The following is a 27509-nucleotide window of genomic DNA, read 5'->3' as shown; positions in this document are numbered from 1 at the left end:
TTTGAGAAATTTACAAGTAAATACAATATAAAAAAAAATAGAAACTAATGCAATATAAAAAAATAAAAAAGTAGTTATATTAGAAAATATAAGTAGTTAATAAGTTATAACAGAAAACAATTGGGTGATTTAACAATTTTTATTATATGGTACTTTTATTATCGACTAAACTAGCGTAAACTTAAAAACTAAAATTTGGAACCGTAATGCATTAGTTTGATTTTAGTATAATGTATTAGTATTTTGTATTAATGATAGTTATTCTATCTTGAATTGGGTTGAGTACAAATGCGAGCGATTGTCAACTTAACTCCCAATACAGTGATTACGGTGATAGCTGTATTTAACACATTTGCTTTTTTTTTTAAAAAAAAACTTACGAATTTTCAAACCACTATTATTTTAGCAATGGTATTTAAAATTATTTTTACTCTTGAAATAGCAACTATTTTTGTAAATTCATACTATTTTTGCAATTTTGCTAAAAAACGTTTCGAGCTGAAAAAAATTGAGTGCATTAAAACACTAAATAAATTAATGTTACAATTTTGCTGAATTACCAAATTTTTTATGCCACATATTCAATCGTCGTAACCGACACAAATATCCCAACCGTGAACTTTAGCACAAAGATTCGATATTATGCGTTGGAATAGGAACTGGATAAAGACGCAGATCTCGCTTTAGTTGACTATCTCGGATAAGACACGGAACTTCTGAAATCCAAAAATAAAAAGACTGTCACCAAATGGAGAGGCTTCCGAAAAAGAATTCTGGAGAAGGCCAGGACTCACCTAGATCTATCATGCAATTGAAGAAGAAAAAGAAGTTTACAAAACTCTATATAGATAGCATGCTTTGTATTATCTCCATTAACAGACATTTAAGCCTATTAATAAAATAAAATAAAAATCTCGCGTGTTTAAAGTGCCTTGTAGTGTAAAATTAAAAATTTTAAAACTAAAATAGTTTTGTTTGATCATATGTAAAAAACTTGGATATAAATACAAAATTAATAAATTTAATTGAATCTATGTTTTTGAATTTATATCTGAGGACAAAATAAAAATTCAATCCCTATGGACGATATTATTTTTTGCGTTTTCTTAAACAACAAAATTCTATTATAATGCTTTCAAGCATCGCATTTAGATACAAAGTTAAGAAAAAAAAATTAACTCTGTCTAAGGAAGTTTTTAACCATCAACTAATTTAAATTTCTAAATTTAAATCTAATTTTAATAGTTATAATAATTTTTTTCCTAAATAATCATTCACTAATGTCTGGTAAAATCATCAATATTCTATTAACAAGTGAAAATTACTTAACAAAATTTGTACTTTTTAGTCTTCATTAGACTTTAGAACAATATTTTGAAATACTAATCCTATTTAAATTTCACTACTTTTTTTTTCTTTTTCAGTCTTGATATTGGAGTCAGAAAATATCTCAAACTAAAAAGATATTCAAAAGTAATATTTAATTTTCCTAAACAAACAAAGCTAACTTTTCTTTCTTTAACAGAGGTAATTTCTTTGATACATTTATATATTATTTTTCAGGCATCAAACATTCACCGTCTTTCAAAAATGCAATTTAAGAAGTTATTTCATTCCAAGAGCAGACTTGCACAGTGAAAACAATTCTAAGAATTCAACATCTAATTGAATTTTTAATAAACTTTTCCACTCAACTGATTCGGAAGTGGCGTCCAAAGGAAATTAGTTAAATGCGAATAAAGATCTGAAAGTATATCTTTCAAAGGATATAATCAGATCGTGGGATTTCTGCCTCTGTGTTTCGTTACTTGAGATTAAATTCAATCAACAGCTTTTGAAGGCGATGTTATTTTTGAAAGCACTCTAATTCCAATTCTAAAATGTACACGATCTGATTTAGATTCGATTGAACTTATAAAAGGAAAGTTCCCTAAATAAACTCTGAAATCAAATTAAATTACATCCCTCTTATCAGAAATTCATGGTGGGTAATTTATCCTATTCGTAAATTAAAATGTTTTAAAAAAATTGTGAATGTCAACCATTGTGAAAAAATATTTATAATTTTTTTTTATATAACTTTTTATTTTATAACCATCGTTGAACAGCCGACTCAATTTTTTGGGTTTACGACTACTAATATTCAACTCCGTAGCCTTGTAATTCTGAACCCAATCTAGATGACAAGGGAACTCTTGGATAAAGTATTCAGAGAAATTTGCCTTCAGGTCCAATCGATGGAACTAACCCACATTTGCGTTACATGGAGAGGAAGACCACGAGAATCTTCCACGGTTGGCCTGACGGCAAGGAAACTCTAACCCATGATCCGTCTACGACTGAGGATATTTTACGTCAGCACTGTGCTCGGTGCGGAATTGGTATCAACAAGCCATCACTGGAATTATCACAGATATCGATTAAAACAAATTGAGAATGTCAACTAATTTTGAGAAAAACAAACTTCAAAAATTGTGATCACAATAGAGTGTAATTATTTGCATATACTAAATTTCAACTGTCTTACTGTTTCTGTATAAATAAAAGTTATAAAATTAAAAATATATACAGTGAATTCGCGATAACTCGAATCTGATAGGACTGACGAAAAACTTCGACATATCGGAAGTTCGACTTACCGTTAGTTTCGGTTTTGGACTTTCAAAATATTGTCGGATAATTTAATTAATGCTTATTAATTACAAATCTTCTAAATGCTTACAATATTTAAGATCATTTTTCTGACAAGCCATTTACGAGAAGACTGTTTGAAGCACTTTATGATACCCTGGTCCATCGGCTGCAACTTTGCTGTTGTGTTTGGCAGGAGAAACTGCAAGTTTACTGCTTTCAAATTAGGTAGCTATGCGCTGTGCATTTATCCATAAAGAGTATCACTTTTCTCTTTTTGCGAAGAATTTCAGATCCAATTTTCTTACATAGTCTTCATATAAAACTGATGTCATCCGAAACTTTTTGTTAGACTTGTAATTTAAAGAATACGTTTTTACATTCTTGAAACATCGGGGATTTCGGTATTTTCCGATAACAAGTAAGGGCAATTTCTCTGTCCCAGACGCATTTCCTCCAACTAGGACAGTCAAACGTTCCTTGCTCATTTTACCCCCTGAGCAGTTCTCATCCTTAAACATCACAGTCTTATTTGGAAGACATTTAAAAAATAAACCCATTTCATCAATATTGAAAACATCATTTTAACTGTATGCTTGAAGTAAATTTGGTAACGTTTCATTTAACCACTGTTCACATACTTCAAGAGGGACAGCTTTAGCTTCTCCATGAAGAGTGCGAAAGACACTGTGTGTGTGTTGCAAAGGAAGGGGCAAGATATCAGCTCCTAGGTTTTTTTTTCTTGCTTTAAAAGATCCCAAAAAAATATAGTTAAAGGGAGTAAAATTCAAGTAATCGAGAATAATTAGCATGAAATTGAAGATAAAAGGGTCGGGACCTCATAAAAAAATCGAGTTATAGTAATATTCGATTTATCGTACTTCGAGTTATAGCGAATTGACTGCATTTCTTCTTCTTCTTTCAAATCCCCATTTCTAGCCTAGCTAGACAAGGTCCATGAGTTTGTTCACCTTCAAAAAGTCTAAAACAAGTAAGGGTCTTTCTATAAGGTCTTGTTTTAAAAGACCGAGGCAGTCCAGTTGATGTTATGGGGATGCCTGGGCCGAAGAGCACTTTGTACAGAGGGCAAAACACTTTTCTCCTCCAGAGTACCTCAGTGATTTCAGGTGTCCACGGCGGAGACACACGTCTTCGCCCACGGAGACAAACGATGGCGGTTTGAGACTGACGGTCTTTGTCAGCTGCCAAACAGCTAACCTGTCTGGTACCATGGTACCAATTATGACTGGGTGGAGTGAGCCATGCTGATTTATTTTTGGCTTTAGAAATGGAGAAAAGCTCTGAGGAGGTAAGAGACACTGGAGGCGCAGTGGCTCAACTGCACCTGTCTTGGCTAGACTATCAGCCATTTCATTGCTTGATATATCTACGTGTGAGGGTATCCATTGCACGTGAATTGGACAATATTTGGAGAGGTGTAAAAGTTTATAAAGGATGTTCGTGCTAGTATTGTCTCTCAGTCTGTGCCAGCTAGCCAAGTGCTGAACAGAGCTGCTACTGTCAGTAAGGATCCAAATCTCTTTCGGAATTGAAAGAGACAGTATTGAGGCAAGTCCTTCATCAATGGCAATAAGCTCGCTCCTAAAAACGGAATAGTGGTTTGGATTCCTTTTCTGGATCCTAATTTCGCTCATCTGAGTTTTGATGAAGATCCCACTCCCGGTGTGATTGTCTTCGCCCTTTCTCCCATCCGTATATCAGCCTTAGTTGGGACAGTGTAGATTCTCTCAAGTTACTATTTTCAAATATATATTTATTCTTTTTTATTTATATCTCTAAAAGAAACTAAACTGCGATGTTGTTCTTGTACAAATAAAAAACGTTGCGTAAAGTGTTAAGCAAAAATATCATTCAATAATTTTTTGTAGATCTAAATAATATAAATAAATTATTCAATCGAACAGTTAGATGCAGAAAACAAAGTCTATACAAATAGAAAAAAATGGAAAACCGATTTCGAAATTAACATTTCTGTTATGTTTTAATTTTTTTCTCAGTGTATGCTCTAAAATAATGCAATAAATATTCATATTTTTACTTAATAACCAATAATTTAAATTATTATTTTTAAATATTTTTAATTGTGCATAACCTTATTACCAAATACTATAAACTAATATAGGTACTAGTTTAACATTAACTATTTTTTTTCCAATATCCGCTTCACACTTATTATTCGCTAGGGGTTCATCGTGCTTCAAGCTTTACAATTTTGAGACTAACGGTTTGGTTATGGCAATGAGGGTGAGGTAAGCCTTGCGCACAAATCGTCCTTACTTAGTCTTAAAACCTGATATCAATCTGTCTGAAGCTGGGTGGACTTTAGCCACTACCAGAGATTAAACTCTGATACCACTCTATGGGAGCTCAGTGCACCAATGAAGCTTAATATTATCTCTTAATTTTCTTTTTTTTTTCTTTTTAGAGATTGACTTGTCTGACCAGGTTTCATCGCTATTCGTCGACAGTTCAACAATCGATGGAGTATCAACAGAAGATGATAGTTCTGCTGGTCTGCAACGACTTCTTGAAGATGTCATAACAGGAGTCAATCGAAAGAATGTAGCTTATTTCAGGTAAGGTGAAATCGTCGCGTTTTATATGTCTCATAAAGTGTCTGCCGATTTGAATAATAAATTTAAAGAAGTACAGATAGAAGGAGATAGGCAACGTTTTACTGGGCTTTGTTTAGAAAACGATCCTAACTCTATTTTTAAATTTTCAAAATTAACTACAACAATTGCTAGAAGATGGCACTGCTGACAGTAAAAATTGCAAAACAGAGGTATTCTGCTGCATGTCACGCCATTCCAATGAAAAAAAGTTTGACAGCGTATGTTAATTTTGTACCATGACGGCACTATGCTGTAGTTGCAAATAGTAGCTATTTTATCTTAAATGCTCTTAATGAAGTTTTCGTAATTATTCAGCAACACATACCATGATCCTAATTTTCGTGGCCAATTCCAGATGGGAAAAAAAATACAACAATCAAGCAGTATTCTGCCTTTACTTATCCGTGAAAAAAAAGTTAATATCGCAGTATCTATATTAAATACCTACATAAGTATATTTGTTACCCTTTAAAGCAACACTTGTTACCAAACTGCCAGTAGTATCTTTGGTCTTAATAATAGAATTGCGATTTTTGAAGATTTATCCATTAATTTTGCCCTTTATTCCTCCTTTTCTCCTAAATGTTAGTTTTTTAGGTAGCAACTCTACCTGTTGGATCTTCTTGTTACTAATATTCAAACTTGATAAAGGAACAAGTGCTTTCCTAGGAAGAAAGATGCAAACTGTACATTTCGATATCTTTCATTTCTTTTCATTTCTCTGACGTTTAAATTTTCTGCAATATGAACAATTAGAAGTCATCTACATTATAAAAAGGAGGAGTTTGCATGCGTCTCTTATAACTCCGGAAGATTTTGAGTTAGGAGCTTGAAATTCGGGTAGCGGTTCAAATTCTAAAATTCATTTAAAGATTTCAATTATTTGGTTCAGGCCGGGATAGCCTGGTCGGTAGGGCGCTGGGCCCCTATCCAAGAGGTCGTGGGTTCGATCCTCGCCGGCCGAAGACTCCCCGTGTAGTAAATGGTGACTGATGCACGTTAAATCTGTCGAGTCTCAAAGTCCTCCATGTTCCCACAACAAATCAATACCTCTGGGGGTACTGATCCAGGAGTTTCCTTGTCTTCTGGATTGGTTCAAAATTACAAGGCTACGGAGTTGAACGTAAGTAGTCGTATACCCATGAAATTGGGTCGGCTGTTCAACGACGGTTATAAAATAAAAAAAAAATTATTTGGTTCCTTTTTTCGTAGATTTAACGTAATTTTACAGTGCAAAATATTATATGAAATTGACAAACTAGCAGTTATTTGAAAGAATTGGTGCGAATATATTAATAAAAACTTACTAGTTTCTGAAAGGAAATGCTTTTGCAATAAAGACAAAAATTGATTCTAAATCGCATGAAAATATGTGTTGTCAGTAAATAAACAAGCATAAAATGATGAAAACAGTCCACACAAAAAAACTATAACAGTGAAAAAGTAAATGAAACATGTGAACTTGCACTGTAAAAAATTTTAATTTACTTCAAATAAAAAATGGTATCAGATATACAAAAAAAATTTTTTTTGCAGTGTATCTTTTAATTTTATAAATAAAGGACTGTTTCTTTCTTTCTTTTTTTTTTTTTTTTTTTTTTTTTTTTTTTTTTTTTTTTTTTTTTTAAATTTGCCTTTGCGTTGCCAATTATTTCTAACAAATCATTGAAAGTGAAACGTCTTAAAAGTCAGAGTTTATCATTTAGTTAATGAAACACTACAATCAGAAGGAAAGATACATGATTAGTAGGTATTTCATGAAATTTGTAGTTAAACCTGATAAAAACTGTAAAATTTAACGAATTCTCTAATATAAAATTGTTGTTTTGAGAAAAAGCAATTTAAGTTTTGAAATTGTTTCGAATTTTACTTGGCAATTTCTTTTTAAAATTCACGCCGTATAGTTATGACACTCATGAATTAATTGAATGTTCATCGATCGGAATATGAACTGAACACCAGTAGAACGTCCATTCATGGACTTCCCACTAGTGTTCTTCTATAACAGCTTCACCGACGTCAAAAAAGAGAGGAAAAGAATTAGAAATTTTTCATATATTTCAATTTGTTTTGTACCTTTCTCTTTATAAATAGCATATAAGTTGAGCTCCATATAAGTTAAGCTCTTTGCACATAAGTTTAATTCCTAATATAATGTTATTATTTATTATTATATATAATTTAATGTTGTTGTTGTTTTCGGCCATTAAAGCAGCTGGGGTTTGATTCTTCTTGTTTTCCAGTGGTGCCATCTATGACCAAAAATTTAATTTCTGCCCCACCCATACGTCACACCCGTTTATAGGGCGGACCCATTCATACATCTTTTCATTTGTACATAGATCGTATTTTTGACCTGAACCAGAGAATGATTAATCTCCAATTCAGTACCCCCAGAGGGTTTTTTTATAACCGTCGTTGAATAGCCGACCCAATTTCCTTTGGTTTACGACTATTAATGTTCTACTTCGTAGCCATGTAATTTAAAACCCTAGGGAACTCCTGGACCAAGCATTGGGAGAAATTTGCCTTCGTGGAGGACTTTTCTTGATGGAACTAACCCGCATTTGCCTTACATGGAGAGGAAGACCACGAGAACCTCCCACGGTTGGCCTGACGGAAAAGGGACTCCAACCCATGATCCGTCTACCATTGAGGATATTTCAAGTCAGCACGGTGGTCGGTGCAAGCCGGATGCGGAATTCTTATCGACCAGCCATTGCCAGAATCGAACCCTGGTTCAATTCATTGGAAGGCGAACGCTCTATCCCCTGAGCTATCGCGGCTCTCCCAAAGGTATTGATTTGTTATGGGAACATGGAAGACTTTGCGACCCGATAGATTTAACGTGCGCCAGTCACCATTTTTCTACACAGGGAGTCTTTGGCGGACTGAATATAACTTAATGTAATTTACCATATTTATATAATTTACTTTTAGTATATGTGACAATTTAAACGTATATGTTAATTCGCGCTTTAAGCTATGCTCTGCACAGACGGTAGTCAAGCTAAAGTTTATGTTCTATACAAACACTGTACATGCTAAATCTTAATTTTTAAATTGTATCTACTACGCGCACAAAGACATGAATTCTTCCTTCAAAAAATTAGTTTCATGAACACATACAGCTGAATGTATACTTTCTTACCAACAGTTGTAGAGAAAAGTATGCATGATGGAAATAAAAGAGTTTGAAGACAGCATGAAAGAAGCAAAACAGATATAATAATAATAATTTAGAATCAAAAATTTTTATGATAAATAATAAAATCAAATTCTCTAAAGCTCGTTACTTATGTTTTGTGCTTTTTATTAGTTTCGAGATTCATTGGAGTTCAAAAAATGTATTAAATGTGTAACATTACAACTTCATTTAACCGTAAATAAAATTGTTACTGGAATAAGAGTGTAAGCAATATTATTCAGTACACGCACTTAGAAAAATTATTGTGAAGCAATATTAAATGTGTGACATTACAACTTCATTTAACCATAAATTAAATTGTTAATGGAATAAGAGTATAAGCAATATTATTAAGTACACGCACTTAGAAAAATTATTGTAAAGCAAATATTAAATGTGTGATATTACAACTTCCTTTAACCATAAATTAAATTGTTAATGGAATAAGAGTGTTAGCAATATTATTCAGTACACGCACTTAGAAAAATTATTGTGAAGCAATATTAAATGTGTGACATTACAACTTCATTTAACCACAAATTAAATTGTTAATGGAATAAGAGTATAAGTAATATTATTAAGTACACGCACTTAGAAAAATTATTGTAAAGCAATATTAAATGTGTGACATTACAACTTCATTTAACCATAAATTAAATTATTAATGGAATAAGAGTGTAATCAATATTATCAATAACACGCACTTAGAAAAATTATCGTAAAGCAATGTTTAAAATTTCATGCCATTTGTTAATTTTCACAAAAGTTGCACTTTTTTTCAGATTGAGAAACATGTAAAAACTCTTTTAGAGTTTGGTTGAAATAAACTTCTAGATTCTTTGTTCAAAATGAGACAATTTTTTTTCAATTTTTGCTAACTTTTTTTCCCTTACTTAAATATTAACTTGAAAGCTCTGGTGTAGATGTACTTTATTTACTTCATTTTTTTGACAAAAATTTTAATATATATCTATAAATAATATATTAAGTGTTAGTAACAGTCAAATATTTTTGTCACATCGTGATTGATTTGACGATTCCAAATACTTTATTTATGAATCAGAAAAAATAGTTAGGGGACATTACTTTAGCTTTAATTAAAGTAATAAATCATGGAGAAATATCCATTTTATTATTTTACCCATTAAAATGCAAAGAATAAATTTAAGCTTATCCTATAAACTTTCCGCTCTTAAATCCAGTGGGATCAATGAAATATATATGAATGAATATCTTATGAAATATAAGCTTTTTAATTTTAAAGAATGAATAAAAAAGTATAACGCTGATCATGAATGAGGTGAAAGTTTCGAAGGCGAAATTAAATTTCTGATGCATTTAAAATTGCTTTTTAAATGAGCTGTCAAATAGTATACAAAATTATTGAATGCCTAAATAAATTAAATTGCATGAACGGTGCAGAATGTTTCAAAGGGATTAAAAGAAGTAGTATTTTTTTTTTCGTCTTTTATAGAAAGTGACTTTTTTAATATTTAAAAGAATATAGTTACTTTAATTGAACCAATAAAAAATAAACATAGTTTTTTTTCTTTTGCTCTTTTGAGCTAACAGATTAAAGATTTAAAAGTCAAAACTAATTAAACATGAAATGTTAAAACCTTTATTTTTCATATATTTAAAATATGAAAAATAGTATTGATATTTTTCAAAAAAAATCATTTATTAAATAAATGTGAATAAATAAATATAACAGGTTATGAAATTCAAAATTCCTTTTAAGTAATATGTTTGAAAGTCCTAAAATTATATTTTTAAATCTGAAATGTTATGAAAAATAGATTAATTACAATTAAAATTTAAAAAATATTTATTATCTTTATTGCCTTAGAATAATATTATAAGCAATTACACTATATCACAAATAAGATTAGATACTTTATTTAGAAATATTTATTACATACAATAAGTGCACATTTTAAATATGTCCAGTATATATTACAGTTATATATATAATTTTATTTTTGCAATTTGAATATGGAATATTAGATATATTTTTATAAAAGTATTGAAGAAAATATTTCGCAGCGATTATGAAACAGTATCTGATGATAAATAATATAATCAATATTTTTTCATAATTATGTAGTTATATGATGATAATCATAAGGTGTGCCATAAGCATTTCATTTGAATTTTGCTTATCAAACATATATTGTCCGTAAATTACTGAAGCATTTTAAAATCAATTAAATAAAAATGAAAAGGAAATGTCCTGTTTGCTGCGTTCCTCTTAGGAAACCAGTTATTTTTTGAAAATTAGGTTTAGAAACCTTTTATGAAGCTTGCTAACAAAAATTGCTGACCACTGAAAAATCATAAGACAATAATTTAAAAAAGATAATCAATTTGCAAACAAAATTAGCCGATGCTTGTGCAAGTATTTCAATTGGATCAGATACGTGGCCAAAGACTTTGTTTCATATTTCTTCTAGTTAGAAGCGCCATCTTTTTCAAACTTATTTGCTTATTTTAAAATTTAGTGAAAATTTAGAGATTATTTCAGATTGTCAGCCATTTTTAAAATATCCACTGTGATAATTCCTGTATAAAATCATCACATCATATATTGATAATAATTTTAGGATCACAAATACATCGTAAGTATTTGTAACTATTTTATTAATAATTTCTCTGAATTAGGAAATAACAAAAAATGTTTATAATCTAATAGCTATATAATATATCATAATGATTGTAAATAGATATCGATGTATGAAAATAAGGGACTGTAATTCCGAATTTGTTTTAGAAGAGAAGGAACAAGGCATGGAACATTTTAACCACAATCAATTAGTTTTCGTTAAATTGAACAGCATTAACTAGAATTTATGATATTTTTTAACCCTAACTACCATAAGAGTTAACATATCATATTTTGTTTCTTAAAATATAAACTCCCAAAACAAACGATATGCCTTACTAAGCTGTGCAACTCAAAATGTCCCATCATCACAGAGTTACCATTGAACAATGTCTTCGAATTCTCGAGAATCTAAATATTAATAAGGAACTCTCATTTCTGTTATTACTTTTCAAAGCTTCTCCAGCTGTTTTTTAAAATTGTTTCATGTTTTTCTAGGTAGAAGCGCCATCTGTTGTCATACACAGTTATTTTAAAATTTATTGAGAATGAATAGTTTCCTTAACAGAATACTGTTCACTACGAATAGTCGGCCATTTTTGAGACATCTATTGGAATAATTCATGCGTATAATCATCACATTACTTATTGATAATAATTATACGACAATATTTATTTGATAATTATATTAATAATTTCTTTAAATTATATAACAATAAAAAATTTATTATCAACAAATAGCTATATGATATATCATAATGATTTTAATTAGATGCTGATAAATGAAGAGGATATAGACTGCAAGTCCAAATTCCTTTTAGCTAAGAAGGAATAGGATATAGAGTATTTTAACTAATATATTAATTTTCAGCATATTGAGCATGAATTCGATAGAATTAATGACATTTTACGCACAAACCACCATAAGAGTTAATTTATCATATTTGATATTATTTCTTAAAAAATATAAACTCCCAAACCAAACGATATGCTTCACCGAGCGGTGCGACTCAAAATGTTCTATCATCATTGAACAATGTCTCCGTCTTCTCGAGAATCTAATTATTCCTGAAGAACTCTCATTCCTGTTATTTATTTCTATTCATTGCTTCCCCAGCTGTTACTTTAGAAAGTTCCACTATCGTCTCATGTTCCATTGTAAGATACGCATACTTAATCATTAATCAATGTATAAATCCCTTTCGCCTTAACAAATCTTATTACTTTTCTTTACTAAAATTGATTAGTTCATATTCATTGCTTCTACCAATTTTTCCCTTCTTAATATCGATCAGCTTCTAATTTCATTCAGTGATTTTCCGCAAACGATAACAAATTATACTTAGAATTAAGTAATGCATTGATTTAGCTCTTACGGCATTTTTTATGACGATTATTTAAGATAATTTCTCGTAGATTTTCAAATGAATAATTAGTTTAATAATTTTATTAACTTTTTATTATGTCTCTTTCTAAGAGTTTTGTAAAAGAAAAAAAACATTATTCGATTATCAATTATAATATCGATTGGAGGATCGATTTCGATTCGTTAATAAATTTGCTTTGGGGTTTCCGTGAAAGTGTGGATACGATTTTCAACTTCGATTGCAATTTTGCTCATAAAATTATCTGTTTCACCATATCATTGACTGAATGAGATTCTGTCCCACTATATTACTGAATGAGCGAGATTCTGTCCTAGAATATTTTGCCTTCGGAAGATTCTGTCGCACTACCATAATGAATTAGTTAGATTAATTCTCACAATAATTTTTCTTCGTAAGATTCTATTATTGAATTAGTGAGATTCTATGCCACAATATTTTTCCTTAGTAAGATTCTGTCCCACTATGTTTAAGAATTGATATTCTATCCTATATTGTCCTTTTTTTCTTTTTGTTGTACTGTATATTGAATGAGTGAGATTCTACCGCACAATATTTTGTTGGTGTAAAACTCTGTCTCAATAAATTTCTGAATGAGTGAAATTTTGTCACACTCCATTGTTTCAAGGGTAATATTTTATCCCACATTGTCAAAATTTTTAGTTCATCTTAAGACCAAAAAAATGGTGGCAACTACTTTACACTAAAAAGATCTTCCACTTACGCCCAAAACCAAACATAATTCCTGGTGAATTTAAGTACTTATTTCATTAGTGAAGTACTTATTATTTTTAAATACCCGGTACAAAATAGCCGTCACCATTTTAGTTATTAATTAACAATAAAATTTATAATTACGGCATGCTATGATACACACGCGAGTAAGTTATTTCTAGGGAAAATATAAAGTAAGAATTATTAACTTAGGATGCATATATATAACAAATCTGGAAATAAAATTAGTTCATCATCAAACATAAGCATAGCACAGAGAGGATACGAATTTCGATATGAATTCGAACTAGACTTAACAAAACCTAATCATAATTCTAACAAGATGTTGTGAAATAGAAGTTAAATAATTCATCACATCTTATGAATGTGACTAGCAAACTAATCATATGCAAAGAAGTTAAGTATTATGAAATTATTTGATAAAATTTTCAGATTTATGTAACTATTCTTATGAAAATGTAAATATCTTTATCATACAACTGAAAACTTACGTCTTTTATAATAGTTTACAATATTAGTTTGTCTACTTTATTCGACAAGAATATTAGAATTCCTCGGCAAATAATCGAATATGATATTAGAACTTGCTCTACAATAGGCACAGGGGTCTGTTTCTAGCCTAGTTAGGCTTCGATATCCGCCATCTTGGATCAAAAAGTAAAAGTTTTCATATCTTCCAAAATAATGTGGGTAATTAAGTAAACTCACTTACTATATGTAGCTGTGACTAAACCTGAATTAGAATTAAAATTCTACTTTCAATTTTTTTAATGAAGCTTAACTAAAAAAAATATATTTTTCCGTAATAATACTTTAGAGTCATTCAAAGTATTTTGAGATAAACAATTCCAATTTAGAACTTCTACATTCAATAAAAAAAGCGTTTTTTATCTAATGTCTAAGTCCTTCAATTGTGGACGTCAATTGAAAAAAAGGTGTCGTAAATATTCAATAAATAAATAAGTAATAAATCAATGCGTGAATGAAAGCATTGCATAGTTGGAGTTTTTTGTTTAAATTTACCTTAAATTCAGTAGCTTCAGACTTTATGCCCACTGGCGTTACTATTATTTTAAAAATAATTATCATTTTAAAAATTGTAATTGAATATTCCTTTACGGGAAATAGCTTGTAATTCGGAGCTTAATTGTTTTTTTTTACCAATTTGTATACGTTGGTACAACATGTTTGCATAATGATGCAGTCAATTATTTTTGCTCACGTTTGTTTTGCTATTTTTGCACAAAGTAAAAACTGATATAAGCTGTTTCACTACCAATTTTCATATGTTGCTGCTTTTAGTTTTGAACAAAAATTCATCTAAATATTTTACGTTTGCACAAAGTAAAATCTCCAACACTCTTAGACGGATTTTAATAAGGCATCTAGGTCAGCCAAACACCATATTTAATTAGCATTTACTGGAAGAATCTTTGTAGAAATCTTTTAATATTTTCTTGATTTCAAACAAAAATCTCGCAACTTCTGAAATTCGTACGGAAAGGCAAAAAAATTTATAAAGAAAAGTAAAACTTTATTTACGAATAAAAAACTCAAATTTATCTGAATTTCAACTAAAAAGCTTCGAGAAAGTAGAGAGAAACAAAATTTTCTTAACTCTTCTGGTAAATGATCGTTACGTTTAATACCCATTCTAAAAAATATTAGGCCGATTTTGAGCAGCATGCACTGCAAAAATTGCAGGATCAAATTACGGTAAAAAGCACCGGCACTCAAGGTGCCTGGTACTTTTTGCAGTAAAATTTATTTTTATCGCAAAATGTTACGAGACAAAAAAAAATCTGATATGCAGCATTTTTTTCAATAATAATCATCGTAAAACCACTCTAAATATTACTCGAAACTCGTACGGAAAGGCAAATAAAACTTTATTTGCCAATAAAAAACTCAAATTTACAATCCGAATTTCAACTAAAAAGCTTCAAGAAAGTTGCGAGTAACTAAATTTTTTTAACAAAAATATGCCTATCATATTCCTATCTTAAACCGACTGATGTATTACGTACTTAAACGAGTTTAAAATCATCAAAGAATTTGTGTATTATTGCAGCAATGTCGACATCTTTGGAAGCATCGGAAAAAATTATCTCTGATTTTTTCCTTTAATAACTTTGAGAAAAAGAGAAAACTAATAATTATTTCTTGAGACACTAATGTAAAGTTTCCAGAATCTTTTTATTCCTACCCCTAAAATGAAGTTAATTTTTAAACCGTTGGTATTGAGTTTCACATTTCTCTTTACCTTGACGGTAATTCAACGTCTTTGAAGTAATTTCTACCATTCCGCATCAATAATTCGATGACAGATATCGTTTTTTGCTGGTTCATTCCCCAAGTTTCATATTTTTCCTTTTTCCCGTAAGGAAGACACCTTCATTAGGAAAGTTTCAGGTAGGAAAACTGATCGTTTGATCGGCGGAATTATTCTTTTTCTCTTCCCTAATTTGACTCGAAATATGATATTATTCTTCCAAATGGACAGAAAACGTCCTCAAGATGAAACATTTAAGTCTAGAGTTGTCATTATTTGATGTTTTTTCCGATATTTTCTTATGCTGGTTTAGTTTTTCACATAATTTAATTACATATATAGTTGGTTTCCTTCTTTTTTTTAATTTAACATTTTAAAAAAATTGACTTACTCTTCTGATAAATGATCTTTACGTTTAAATATCTACTCTAAAAATATTAGGCCGATTTTGAGCAGCATACACTGCAGAAATTACAGGATCAAATTACGGTCAAATTGTAGGTATTCTCAAGTAAGTAATATTAGCTAATATGACCCAGTAGTTAAGGTAAAATATTAGTTTGTCTCTTTTGAAGAATGATCATCACTTTTGAATACCCATTTTGGAACATATATTTAGTCACTTATATCATCTAAATATTAACGTTACTCTCCTGATAATGATTATTCCTCAATAAAAATTATGAGACAAATATTTAGTTACATTGTAGGCTAATAATTGTATTACTTTTCGGATCAAATATATATATAATTTTTTTTAAAGCTGATTAATTCACTTCATGTAACAATTGCTTTCTTTTATTGTTTCAGTGTTCCTTGGAGTAAATCAGGTCTGGATCCAAATCTTCCAGAACATTCCACATATTTGAAATCTTTTTCGAATTTTATTACGTCCAAACTACATGATCTCATAACAGCAGCAACTAAAACATGGAGTCCTAATTGGGATCTATTTCCATCTGCTTATAGAAAATCAATTCAAGTAAGTTGCGAAATACTACGTAATTTTAACAATAAGACAGTTGTTTCAAAATTCTATAATGCAAATTCTATTACAAGATATCAGTTGCAAAACAATTTATTGCAAAATTATAGTGGTTAAAACAACCAGTCAGTTTTTAAACAATTCTATGGCTCAAATTCAATTACAAGACACCAGTTGCGGAACAAATTGCTATATAATTCTTTTAATACCTGTTACAGCAAAAGAAATTGGTTATGTATTCTGCAATACAAAACTAATCACACGATGACATTTACAAAATAAATAACTACGCAATTTTAATAGATATAAGAAGACAAATGTTTAAAAATTTGTTACTTTTTTGCAATTTATACATTTTAGACTAATGCAAATCTATTTCTTGTCTTGCCTATTATACATCACCAGCTAATAAGACTTAGTTATATTTAAGTTGTTCGTATTTTTTTCTTTACTACAGGCATACCTTTTTCAAACTAATAAAATTAAAAGAGCCAACGTCATGATTCTGACCAATATGACCTCACTAAAAACTAATTTATGTTGCTAGTATCTGAATTTAAGTTTCTAAAATGTTTCATTTTATCTTGAATTTATTTCAAGGAATCAATTTTCTCAATAAGATTCGCTGTTTGCTCCGAAACTGAATTTGAATTCCTGAGCTGTTTCATTTTATCTCAACTCTTTTTAAGTAATTAATTTACTCAGTAGAAGTTGTGGCTTGTTTCAAAGCTGGATTAGAATTTCTAACCAGTTTCATTTTATTCTGAACTCATTTAAAAAAACAAAACAATTTACTTAAAAATTTTTTATGTTTGTTTTGAAGATGAATTTCAATTTCTAAGCCGTTTTATTTCATCTTAAGCTCATTTTAAGGAATTAATCAACTCAATAAGATTTACTGTTTATTTCGAAGCTGAATTTGAATTTCTAAACTGTTTCATTTTATCATAATACGAACTCGTTTTTAGAAATTCTTCTACTCCATAAGATTTGAATTTGTTTCAAAGTTGGATTCGAATTTTTAATCTCTTTTCTTTTATCTTATAACTTATTTTAAGGAATTAATCTACAAGTTTCTATGCTGTGTTTCGATTTCTAAGTCGTTTTATTTTATCTTAAGCTCATTTTGAGAAATTAATCAAGTCAATTGGATTTGCTGTTTGTTTCAAAGGTAAATTTGAATTTCTAAACTGTCTAATTTTATGTTAAACATATCTTAAGGATTAAGTAGTTTACTAAATAAAAGCCGTTGTCCGTTTAAAACCTAAATATGAATTTCCAAACTGCTTCATTTTATCCTTGAACTTATTGTAAAGAATTAGTCTACTCAATAAGAATTATTGGCTTACTTGCTGATATCAATAAGTCGTATTTTCATGATGATTGATGAATCAAGCTAGTGGATTTATTGACTGTAATGGATTCATCATGATTGAGATTGAGTGTATAACGTCACGCGGAATTGAATTCATGCGATTGGCACATCACTTCATCAATCATTTTCGAACATGATTGTAGTTCTCTCAATCGTGGTTTCGTGATACAGAAAGAACTTTAGTTACTTTTATTAAAAGCTTTCTTTGAGCACTTGACTGTGTTTGCATGTACTCTCAAGTTATCCGTCTTTTGTCCTAAGAAACCACAAGTCTCAATTTATTTGAGTGACAATCGTATCTATAAATGATTCACCTTTAAATTTTATGTGACTTATTAGACAGTAAAAAGAGAATTTACATCTTCTTGAAATTATATTTCGATGGACTTTAAAAAGAGAAATTGATATCTTTTTTTGAAAAAAGAAACATGCGGAAAATAATATTGAAAATATACAAAGTTAGCAAGTTACCCATTTCAGAGAGCTCGACTCTATAAAAAAATTTTGGTGAATAATTGCCATCATTTTTGGTAAACTCTCAATCTTCACTTCATCCTTAGTTTTAAAATTCAATGTTTGTATCAGTTTCTTTAAAATAAATAAAAACACAACTTTTTTGGTTGCTTTCTTATTTATATTAAACAGAAGGGAAAAAAACTTTTTTTTTCTTTAAAAAAAAATGCATGCAACATGGGTTGAAGTTAAACTGATAGTACTCAGAGACTTCTAGATTCAGTTCTACAGAACGAATTCCAGCGATACTTCACAAATGGATCATGGAATAGAAGTTTCGTTAGAAGAAACTCTAGTTCGAAATTTTGTCATGATGCTGTACTGCGAAAAAACTATGTGATGCGCAAGTGCAACCTTGCTGTTCTCTGATAACTCTACGTACACATCACGCTGGAATGTTCTGCTATTCTTTGCATATTCGAACTGTTATCTTTACTTTTATGTGTAATAGCGCCACCTGATGGCTAAATTTCATTTTTTACTGACGTAATTTTTATTTACCTTGATTTATATGTTAAATAGTGTAAGTTTCAACTGGATCTTTTCTGTAGAACTTGAGCAACGATCCTCTGAGCAACATCTGTTTAATCATAACAAAGTTAAAGAATTTTAAAATAGGAATTTCTAATTAACAATTGTAAGAATATCAAATTTTAACTCAAGTGAGATTCAATTTCCTTTCCTCTTTTGAACATCTGATTGCACTTCAACATATTTGCGATGTGAATTTAATTTCAAATCGTCAGTTTAATCCTCGAGTTAATAGCCTCGAGTAGATTCATTTCGGTCGAGTTCACCATTTGGCTCTAAACAACTTGATATGGCTGATAACACAAACCACCATGCCATTTCATCTACTTTCGAAAATCCCTTACGTCTCGAATATTTCCTTTGAAAATTGGCTGGAGTTGTAATATTCACGGATGGGCAAATGTTTGAAATTAAACTTTCGCAGTGAAAGGCTAAAAATTATTTAGTTTAGATGATGCGAAACTCTATTATTTCATAAATTGTGTTAAATATGTTGCTTCTAACGTCATGGGTTTGAAACAAACATTTAAACAGCAACATGCTTTTGAGACAGAAAAGAAAGAAAAACACTTTATCACAGGGTTGACTTTTTCCTTCCCGAAAATTATTTTTCTCATCCCACCAGGAAAAACTGGTAACTACCGAGAAAAAGAAGTAAATACCGGGAAAATTTCTTTATTACAATATGTAAGAAACATTCTGACTTATTAAATACATAGTTATAACAAATTTCCTTTATGTTTAAAATTATTCTGTTGGAAAGGAATAAAAGTAAATAAGAATTATTGCATAAAACATAAAATTTGTTCATAAAAAATTTTAGTATAATGAATTTCCAAGCTAAATATATTAGAACACAATAAAATTAAATTATTTGACTTAGAAATATCAGTATCAACAAGAAAAACAACAAATAATTTTTATTAAATTTGAATAAAAGAAAATTTTACTTTATATGTAGACCTTGTAAGCTCATTTTTTTTTATATATATTACAATTTTGGTTTGTTGTAATATTTACGCAAATATTCCACCATATTTGTTTAAATTTTTTGCTGTTGCCAGATTCTTGTCTAGACTATAATAGTACTAGTATATACTAGTCTGTAATGCCATGCTAGTCTTATCTAGTTGTAAGTAAAAATGGAATAAATTCCGAAATTCTCCAATTAATGGAACATCTTCACGGATGTCAGGCATAATCAGCATCCCTGGGTCATTTTTTTTTATCTTCTAATTTTTCTTTCATCCAAAACAAGAGTAGAAATAGATTGGTTTTACTGAAAGCCTCTAAATTAGTATTTTTCTATTTGATGCTAAAGTTCAATATGGAAGACTAAGAGTATGAATAAGATTAAAATTGGTAAGTGTTAGGGAGTCTGTGAGGTTGGTAAATATTTAAATAACTGCACTCCATATTCCTTCTTTGTAGATCTTTTTTTAACCCTTCAAACTATTAACTTAGAACTCAATTTTGACATTTTTAAGAGTTATTTTGAATTTGTATTTATGTTTTTAGTGATTATTGTTTCCCATGCGGGGGTAAAAACATAGTATTTTCCAGAACAGCAAATACTGTTTTCTACGATGGTATTTACCAGGGATGGAAAATACCTTGCTAACTCAGCTTTATTATCGTACAAAGTGTTTTCATAAGTGTCGCATTAATGACAATTAAATTTTGTTAGACGATCATAATATGTTGGATAATGAAGAAAAAAGTGAGAGTCATTAAGAGAGAAAAACGTTACTAAACTGGAGCAAAAATTATAAAGTAATATTTTCTTTATATGTCTCCAAAGTCTATCAACTAAAGTGAACAGAATAAGAAATACTATAACGTCAATATACATTTTTGCTGTGGCTGCTAAGAGTATTGCGAGTGGGGTGATAAAAAGTTATGGTGGCTAGGAGCAGACATACGACCGCTTAAACATATATGTTTCAAACTTTATTTTGTCTATTTGATAGCAACTAAAAAAAATTTTTTGACAAGATTAGTTAATCAATATAAAAATAATTTTAAAAAAAATAAAAACCGATATTTTTTTTAACTTTGATCATTTTTTGATAACCTTTTTTTAATAGAAGCATATAGAAAATCTAATTACAGCATATGATTCCTTTTTAAACATTTCTTTTCTTTCACGAAGTATTAAGATAATCCCTCAATGTTTCTTTTTCCTTAGTATTTTCTTCCTTTAAGAATTTTAAAATTTCCTAAGCTGTTGTGCTGTTACTTATCTCTGGATCTGGTCTGACGCCGTCAGATCAGATCCATAAATCCGTTGACGAGTAAAAAGTCGGAAACAAAGAGAGGAGAAGTGTACATTTCTTCCCGAAGAAGTCTCAAGTAGGTTAAAATACACTGAAGAGCCAAAAAAACTGGTACAGGCATGAGTATGCAAATAAAGGGACATGGAGCCAATCAAAGTACAGCGCCGCGATCGGCAACGCGTATACGAGGGTTGTAAATTAAATAGTGGCAACTTAACCTTGAAACTCACAAAAGGGCGCGCATGCGTAAATAGGGTATGGGTGCGGTGAGGTGGCGCTGTTGTCGATGTGTAGAGTGCAAAAGACAGTCGATTTGCTTAGAAGGGTAGTTGTTGCGTGGCGTTAAAGTGAGGAGTTTCGTTTCCATCGCTATAAAGCATGTTGTGAAAAGGCTTAATGACGAAAAAAGACCAGATGATTGAATCCATCGTGCTACTGTCCTATATGGTAAAGCATTTGCTCCAAAGGCTTCCACTAATCCTCGATAGCATTCTGTTGCATTTTTGCCACGGGCAAAATCGATTGTAAGCCACGACCGCTGATCACCTTTTGAAAACATGCTTTAGAGCGATGGAAACGAAACTCCTCACTTTAACGCCACACAACAACTACCCTTCTAAGCTAATCGACTTTTTTTTGCACTCTACACATCGACAACAGCCCCGCCTCACAGCTCCCATACCTAATTTGCGCATACCCGTCTTTCTGTGAGTTTAAAGGTTAAGTTGCCACTATTTAATTTACAACCCTCGTATAAGACAACGAGTGTCTAACACAGTTCTTAGATCGGTTACTGCTGTTACAATGCCAGGTTATACAGATTTAAGTGAGTTTGAACGAGGTGTTATGGTCGGTGCACGGAAGATGGGACATAGCATCTCCGAGATAACAATGAAATTTGGATTTTCACGTACGACCATTTCACGAGTATACCCTGAGTATCGGAAATCCGGCAAAACATCAAATCTACGACATCGCTGCGGTCGGAAAAAGATCATGCAAGAACGGGATCAACGACGAATGACGAGAATCATTAAACGACAAACGTGCAACCCTTCCACAAATTGCAGCAGATTCCAATATTGGGCCATCAACAAGTGTCAGCGTGGAACCATTCAACGAAACATCATTGATATGGGCTTTCGATACGGACTTCCCTACACGATATTAGGCAGGTATACCAGTTTTTTTTGTCTCTTCAGTTTATGTTCAGCTGAAGACTGATGTTGGTGGCATTTTGGGTAAAGAGGGTAGGATTTTATATCCTGAGAAAAAGTAATCACTGCAAGAAATGAGAAGGCGTGAAAGGCAAGTATTGGTTTTTCTGTCTCGTGGAAGAATCAACGACTGTCCCGACTTACTAGCCCTTTACCAATCTTGAGTGGGAGGCACCGGCCAAATCCTCCTGTTCAAGTTTTTCATCTGAGAAAAAGTTCTAGGTAGGTAAGTTCATCAGATGCAGAAGTTGGTAGACAGCAACCGTCTTTTGCTATGCAATCTGCCTTCTCGTTACCAAATAGATCCACATGGGAAGGGATCCACTGAAAATGAATATCATGTTGAAGTGAGATGCACTTCAACTTGTGAAGGATAGATATACTTGTTAATAGGATGTTCCATTGAACTTCGGCTATCAGTCAGAATCTAGAGTTTTCTATAATCATTTCCCCTCAAAATGGCTTCAAGTCCCTTATCCACTGCTAGTCATTCACTTCTAAAAGGAACAGAAGCAGAGATGCCAACTTGCTCCGGACAACAAATATATATTTTAAAGTGGTAGTTTATCATTTGTGATTCTTGATTTAATAAATTAGTAGATTTTCTTCCACCACTATTTCTAAATAATTCGTAGGCTTATATGTATCACCACTTTATTGTACTTATGTCGTGCTATACCTCTTAAAAAGTAAGCAAAAATAGTCAAATATTTGCGAAATTTACATTGTAGTTATTTACCGCTTTTTTAATTATTTCGGCGCGTCCGGAGCAGTTGGCATTTCTGCAGAAGGTTAGGTTGCGTTGACTAAGAGTAAAAGTTTTGTGAGGTGTCTCAATTTAAATGCCACTACCTGCAAGATTGTCAGTTTCACTGCCATCAGCAGACAATTTAATGTCACTTCTAGGGATATTATTTATGATTTCCAAGGCTAGTTGTCTGAGATGTTCTGGTAAAATATTCTTTTTATTGATGGAGGAAGAGAGGTTGTAATGAAAATGAACCCTAGAAAAATCCTCTGTTGGAGTCATGCAGAAATGAATAGAATGTGATTCAACATTTTTAGCAATAGCACTTTGAGACAAAGCCTGACTAAGAGGGAAATTTTTCATGATTATTTTGCTTCTTTGAAGACATAAATAGAAAATTTCTAAGCTATGGTTTCATTTTTTAGTGTTTTATTTTTCGGAAAGTATATAGGAAATTTCTAAGCCTTCCTTTTCTTTATCATTTCCTTTTTTCTGAGAAATATATAAAAAAAAATTCAAAGTTGTTGCGTTTTTACTTTTAAGAGCATTTTATTTCTTTTACGAGGTAAATAGAAAATTTTTCATATCATGCTTCTCATCTCATACCATGCATAGTTTTCTTTTTTTTTTCAAAGAAAATTTTTATCGTTTTTTTTTTTTAAGTATAAACATGAAGAATCCTTCAGTCCTCCTTTTTCTGCAGTATTTCCTTTGTTTCAAAAAGTATATCGAAAATTCCTAAACAGTAACAATGTTTCTTTTTTTTAATATTTTATTTCTTTCAAGAAGTAAATAGAAAATTTCAAAGCTATAATGTATAGCTCGTATGTATTTTATTTCTCAGAAAGTATATAAAGAAACTCAAAGCCTCTTTTTTTACTTTAACACTTCTCTCAAGAAGTACATCGATTATTTCTAAGCCGTATTGCTACTTTTTTGATCATTTTCATTCTTTAAAGGAACTTCATAAAAAATTCTTAAGCCCCAATGATTTTTTCATTTCTTTTCTTAAATTTCTATTTCAATCAAGAAGTAAACGGAAAATTTTTAAGTTACCATGCATAGTTTCTTTTATTGAACATTTATTATTTTTATCCAGGAAGTATATAGAGAATCCCAAAGCCACATGCTTAACAGTCGACGATATCTTCGGGAGTTGGGTGTGTCTCAATCTCTGGACAGTGACTGCAATGCACTACTACATATTCAAAAACTCATGCTCGGCGAAGATGAGAAATTGAGGCATACGCCTGTAATTGTCTGTGGACGAGATGGATCTGGAAAATCAACACTCTTAGCTCAAGTAAGTTACTCAGCTGCAAGAATGCTTACTTTAAAACAATCATGTAATTGCATCATTGCATTAAACTTGACAAAAATTCGATTTACTCATTTTTGTTTTCACCATCAAATTTCAACTCTTCAATTTTTATACATTGTTTTAAGACATGTGAATTAATTTAGAACCTTCCCTTTTTTTAACTTATGCAGTTTTAAATTAAATAGTTGTTTCACTTAGATTTTTTATTGCTAACAAAATAAAATTACGTTATTTTGTTGACTCAACATATTTTTACAAAAAAATCAGTTGCTAATGCCACCGCTGTCACACAACATTTTCACCAAGCCCGTTCTCATAACTCAAAAACTAACTGCCAAAGACTAAAGAAATGTGTAATTTTGCATATATCTAGAAAAGTAATTTAGGAAAATTGCGGTATCAAAATGTTATTGATGTATTATCTGTCCTTACTGTGGGAACAACGTTGGCCCACCTAATATGGCACCCCTGAAAGAGAGGCCAGTAAATCTGCCCTGTAAATGCATGAATTGATGGAAATGTTAACACAGGTGTGCATCGGAAAAAACAAATGTTATTGATGTAGTCATTAGTTCTTAAGTCACTTTATGACAATTTTAAAAAAAAGTGTTTGAGTGTCGCTTAATTCAGTTCATTAAAACTAATAATAGAGATATCAGGTTATAATTTTTTAGATTACTCTTAGGTCTGTAAATGTCCTAGATGTCTTACTTCACACAAATTCTATCGAATTTTAGAGCAACTATAAAAATATACATATTCGGTTTTTCAGATTTTTCTTGTACAAATTCAAATTATGATTTACATTATGAATTAAATTATAAAATTATTATTTTTTGTAGCCACGTGTACATATATAATCTAAGAAAAAGTAACGTAAGATCTTTGTTTTAAAGTTCGAATTAGTTTTAACGTTATTATAAATTTAAAATGTTGATTTCATTTTGTAAAAAATGTTTAAAAGGTTTAAAAATGTACATATTCTTCCGGATTTCAAACTGAAACATAGCAAATATTTTTTTCATCTAAAGTTTTGACTTTTTTTAATACGATTTTCTTGATTTTCCTCGAATGCTTAAGGTTGGCAAGCTATTGCGAGCAAGAATCGTGGCTTCTAATATAACAAATATTAGGTAAAAAAAATATTAAGGAAGATAATAAAAATCTTGAACAAATGTTAAACAAATTTTAACGAAAATAGGGCAGAAAAGGCAAATGAAGCTAAAAGTCAGATAGCTAGGCGATCTAACAAAGAGCTGCATTAGTAATTCCGAAGCTTGACGAACAATAGCATGCAAAAAAAACCTCTAGGCTCTCTCTTTTTTTAAAGAAAAACATGCTTGTAAGTGCTCTTTCCTTCTTAAAGTGTGTAATTTTTATATAACTTTCTGAATGTTTCTTCGTTATTTTAAATATACAAATGATATTATCTGTTTAATTTCATAGGTATACCCAAATATTTGATAAAAATAACATGCAAATACATATAATAATTTGATATATTTAATAATCTATGATATATATGATATCTATAATAATATACACCGAAGAGCCGTTACATTATGACCACCCTGCTAATAACATGTAGGTCCACCTTTAGCCCTCAAAACTGCTAGCACCCGCAGTAGCATTGATTCCACAAGATGCTGATAGGTAGTCTGAGGTATCTGGTACCAAGCGCTCACCAACTGGTCCTGCAATTCCCTCACATTTCGAGGGGGTAGCGTGGCAGCATGAATTTGGTTTTCTAAGTAGGACCACAAATACTCTATTGGATTAAGGTCAGGTGAATTTGGGGGCCAAGACATGACTTGAAAGTCACGGGAATGTTCCTCGACGATTCGACCCTTGTGACATGGGGCATTATCCTGTTGATAAACACCATCCCCCGCAGGAAAAACTGTTGCCATGAATGGGTGAACTACGTTCAAGTAGCTTACAGACGTCAAGGATTGTTCTATGAGGATTATGGGTCCTAATGTGCCCCATGAAAACATTGTTCCTGGGCGATAAACCATGAAAACCTGGGCGGGCCCTTTGTTATAGATGGAGAGTGGTCATAATGTAATGGCTCTTCGGTGTATATAATAATATAAAAATAATGTGCAATGGTTTTCAGTAATCCTATGTATTTTTTCAAAATCCTCATATCTATTCATTATTTGTAGGTTATTACTTATTGTACAGAATGGCTGGGAGGAGAAGTCATTAGGATAGTTCGACACGTGGGACAAAGTCCGTGCTCAACGTACACTTCCGAATTGCTACGGAACCTTTGTCTTCATATAGCATTAGTTTTTAATTTCAATCCTAAACATCAAAATTTAGAGTTAGGAGAACTAAGCATCTGGTTTCAGGTAAATATACATTCGCTTCAGTTAACATTAAAAAAAAAAGATAATTTTTTGAATAAACACTTTTTAACTTGTTCATAGAACATGAAAAAAATTAACTTTATTTCACTTTTGAACTTTATTTTTTTGTAGAAATAATAAATTGTTTTGTTTATGCTTTTCTATCTTATCTCTGAACTAAAAATAATTTTTTCCTGTATTATTTTTCACCTAGATTTTTTTTTACATTAAAACTATTTTGTTTTGATTGAAAAATATTCAGATTAATAAATTTATTTGTGATAAGTTTGAAAAGAGTTTCGTGAATTGAAAATACAATTCTCTTAACAAAAAGTCTCCTAACACCAAACATTCCATACCCAATCAAAAAAGACCGGTTATCGTATGTTGTATTATATTGTATTATAAAGTGTTGGTATATTTATTGTTAAGTGAAAAATTGTTGCCGTAAACAACATAATATGTACCGTCATTCGGGGCTACTTTGTGCAGGATTTCGCAGTTTTTGAACTTTGACATGTAAAAAAACTATGTTAATTTAAACTTTAGTAAAATTTATCAATATTATATTCAAAGCTGGACTCAGACGAATGAATTTGATCAATATTGGCATTATTTGTATGTAATATTTACGAATAATAAGTCGGAACATACTTTGTGCAGCGATAGGAATTCAGTTTAATAATCATGTTTTTAGTAAAATATTGATATAAAATTGTTAAGTTTTAAACTGACAAGACT

At 30.7% G+C, this 27509-nt stretch overlaps 1 protein-coding gene across 4 annotated transcripts in view; it reads left to right on the top strand.

The window, feature by feature from the left end:
• Positions 1-27509, top strand: part of LOC107456032 (protein qui-1) — a 224791-nt gene that overhangs the window by 134307 nt on the left and 62975 nt on the right. For all 4 annotated transcript variants that reach the window (XM_016073796.3, XM_071181411.1, XM_016073797.3 and 1 more), the window contains 4 exons: positions 5078-5228; positions 16259-16430; positions 24193-24396; positions 26583-26771. In XM_016073796.3, the coding sequence (XP_015929282.2) occupies positions 5078-5228; positions 16259-16430; positions 24193-24396; positions 26583-26771 (716 nt within the window). The remainder of the gene's footprint in view (positions 1-5077; positions 5229-16258; positions 16431-24192; positions 24397-26582; positions 26772-27509) is intronic.

This window comes from Parasteatoda tepidariorum, chromosome 5 (genome assembly GCF_043381705.1).
Source record: "Parasteatoda tepidariorum isolate YZ-2023 chromosome 5, CAS_Ptep_4.0, whole genome shotgun sequence".
Classification (NCBI taxonomy): Eukaryota; Metazoa; Arthropoda; class Arachnida; order Araneae; family Theridiidae; genus Parasteatoda; species Parasteatoda tepidariorum.
This window is presented reverse-complemented; position numbering and strand designations above follow the sequence as displayed.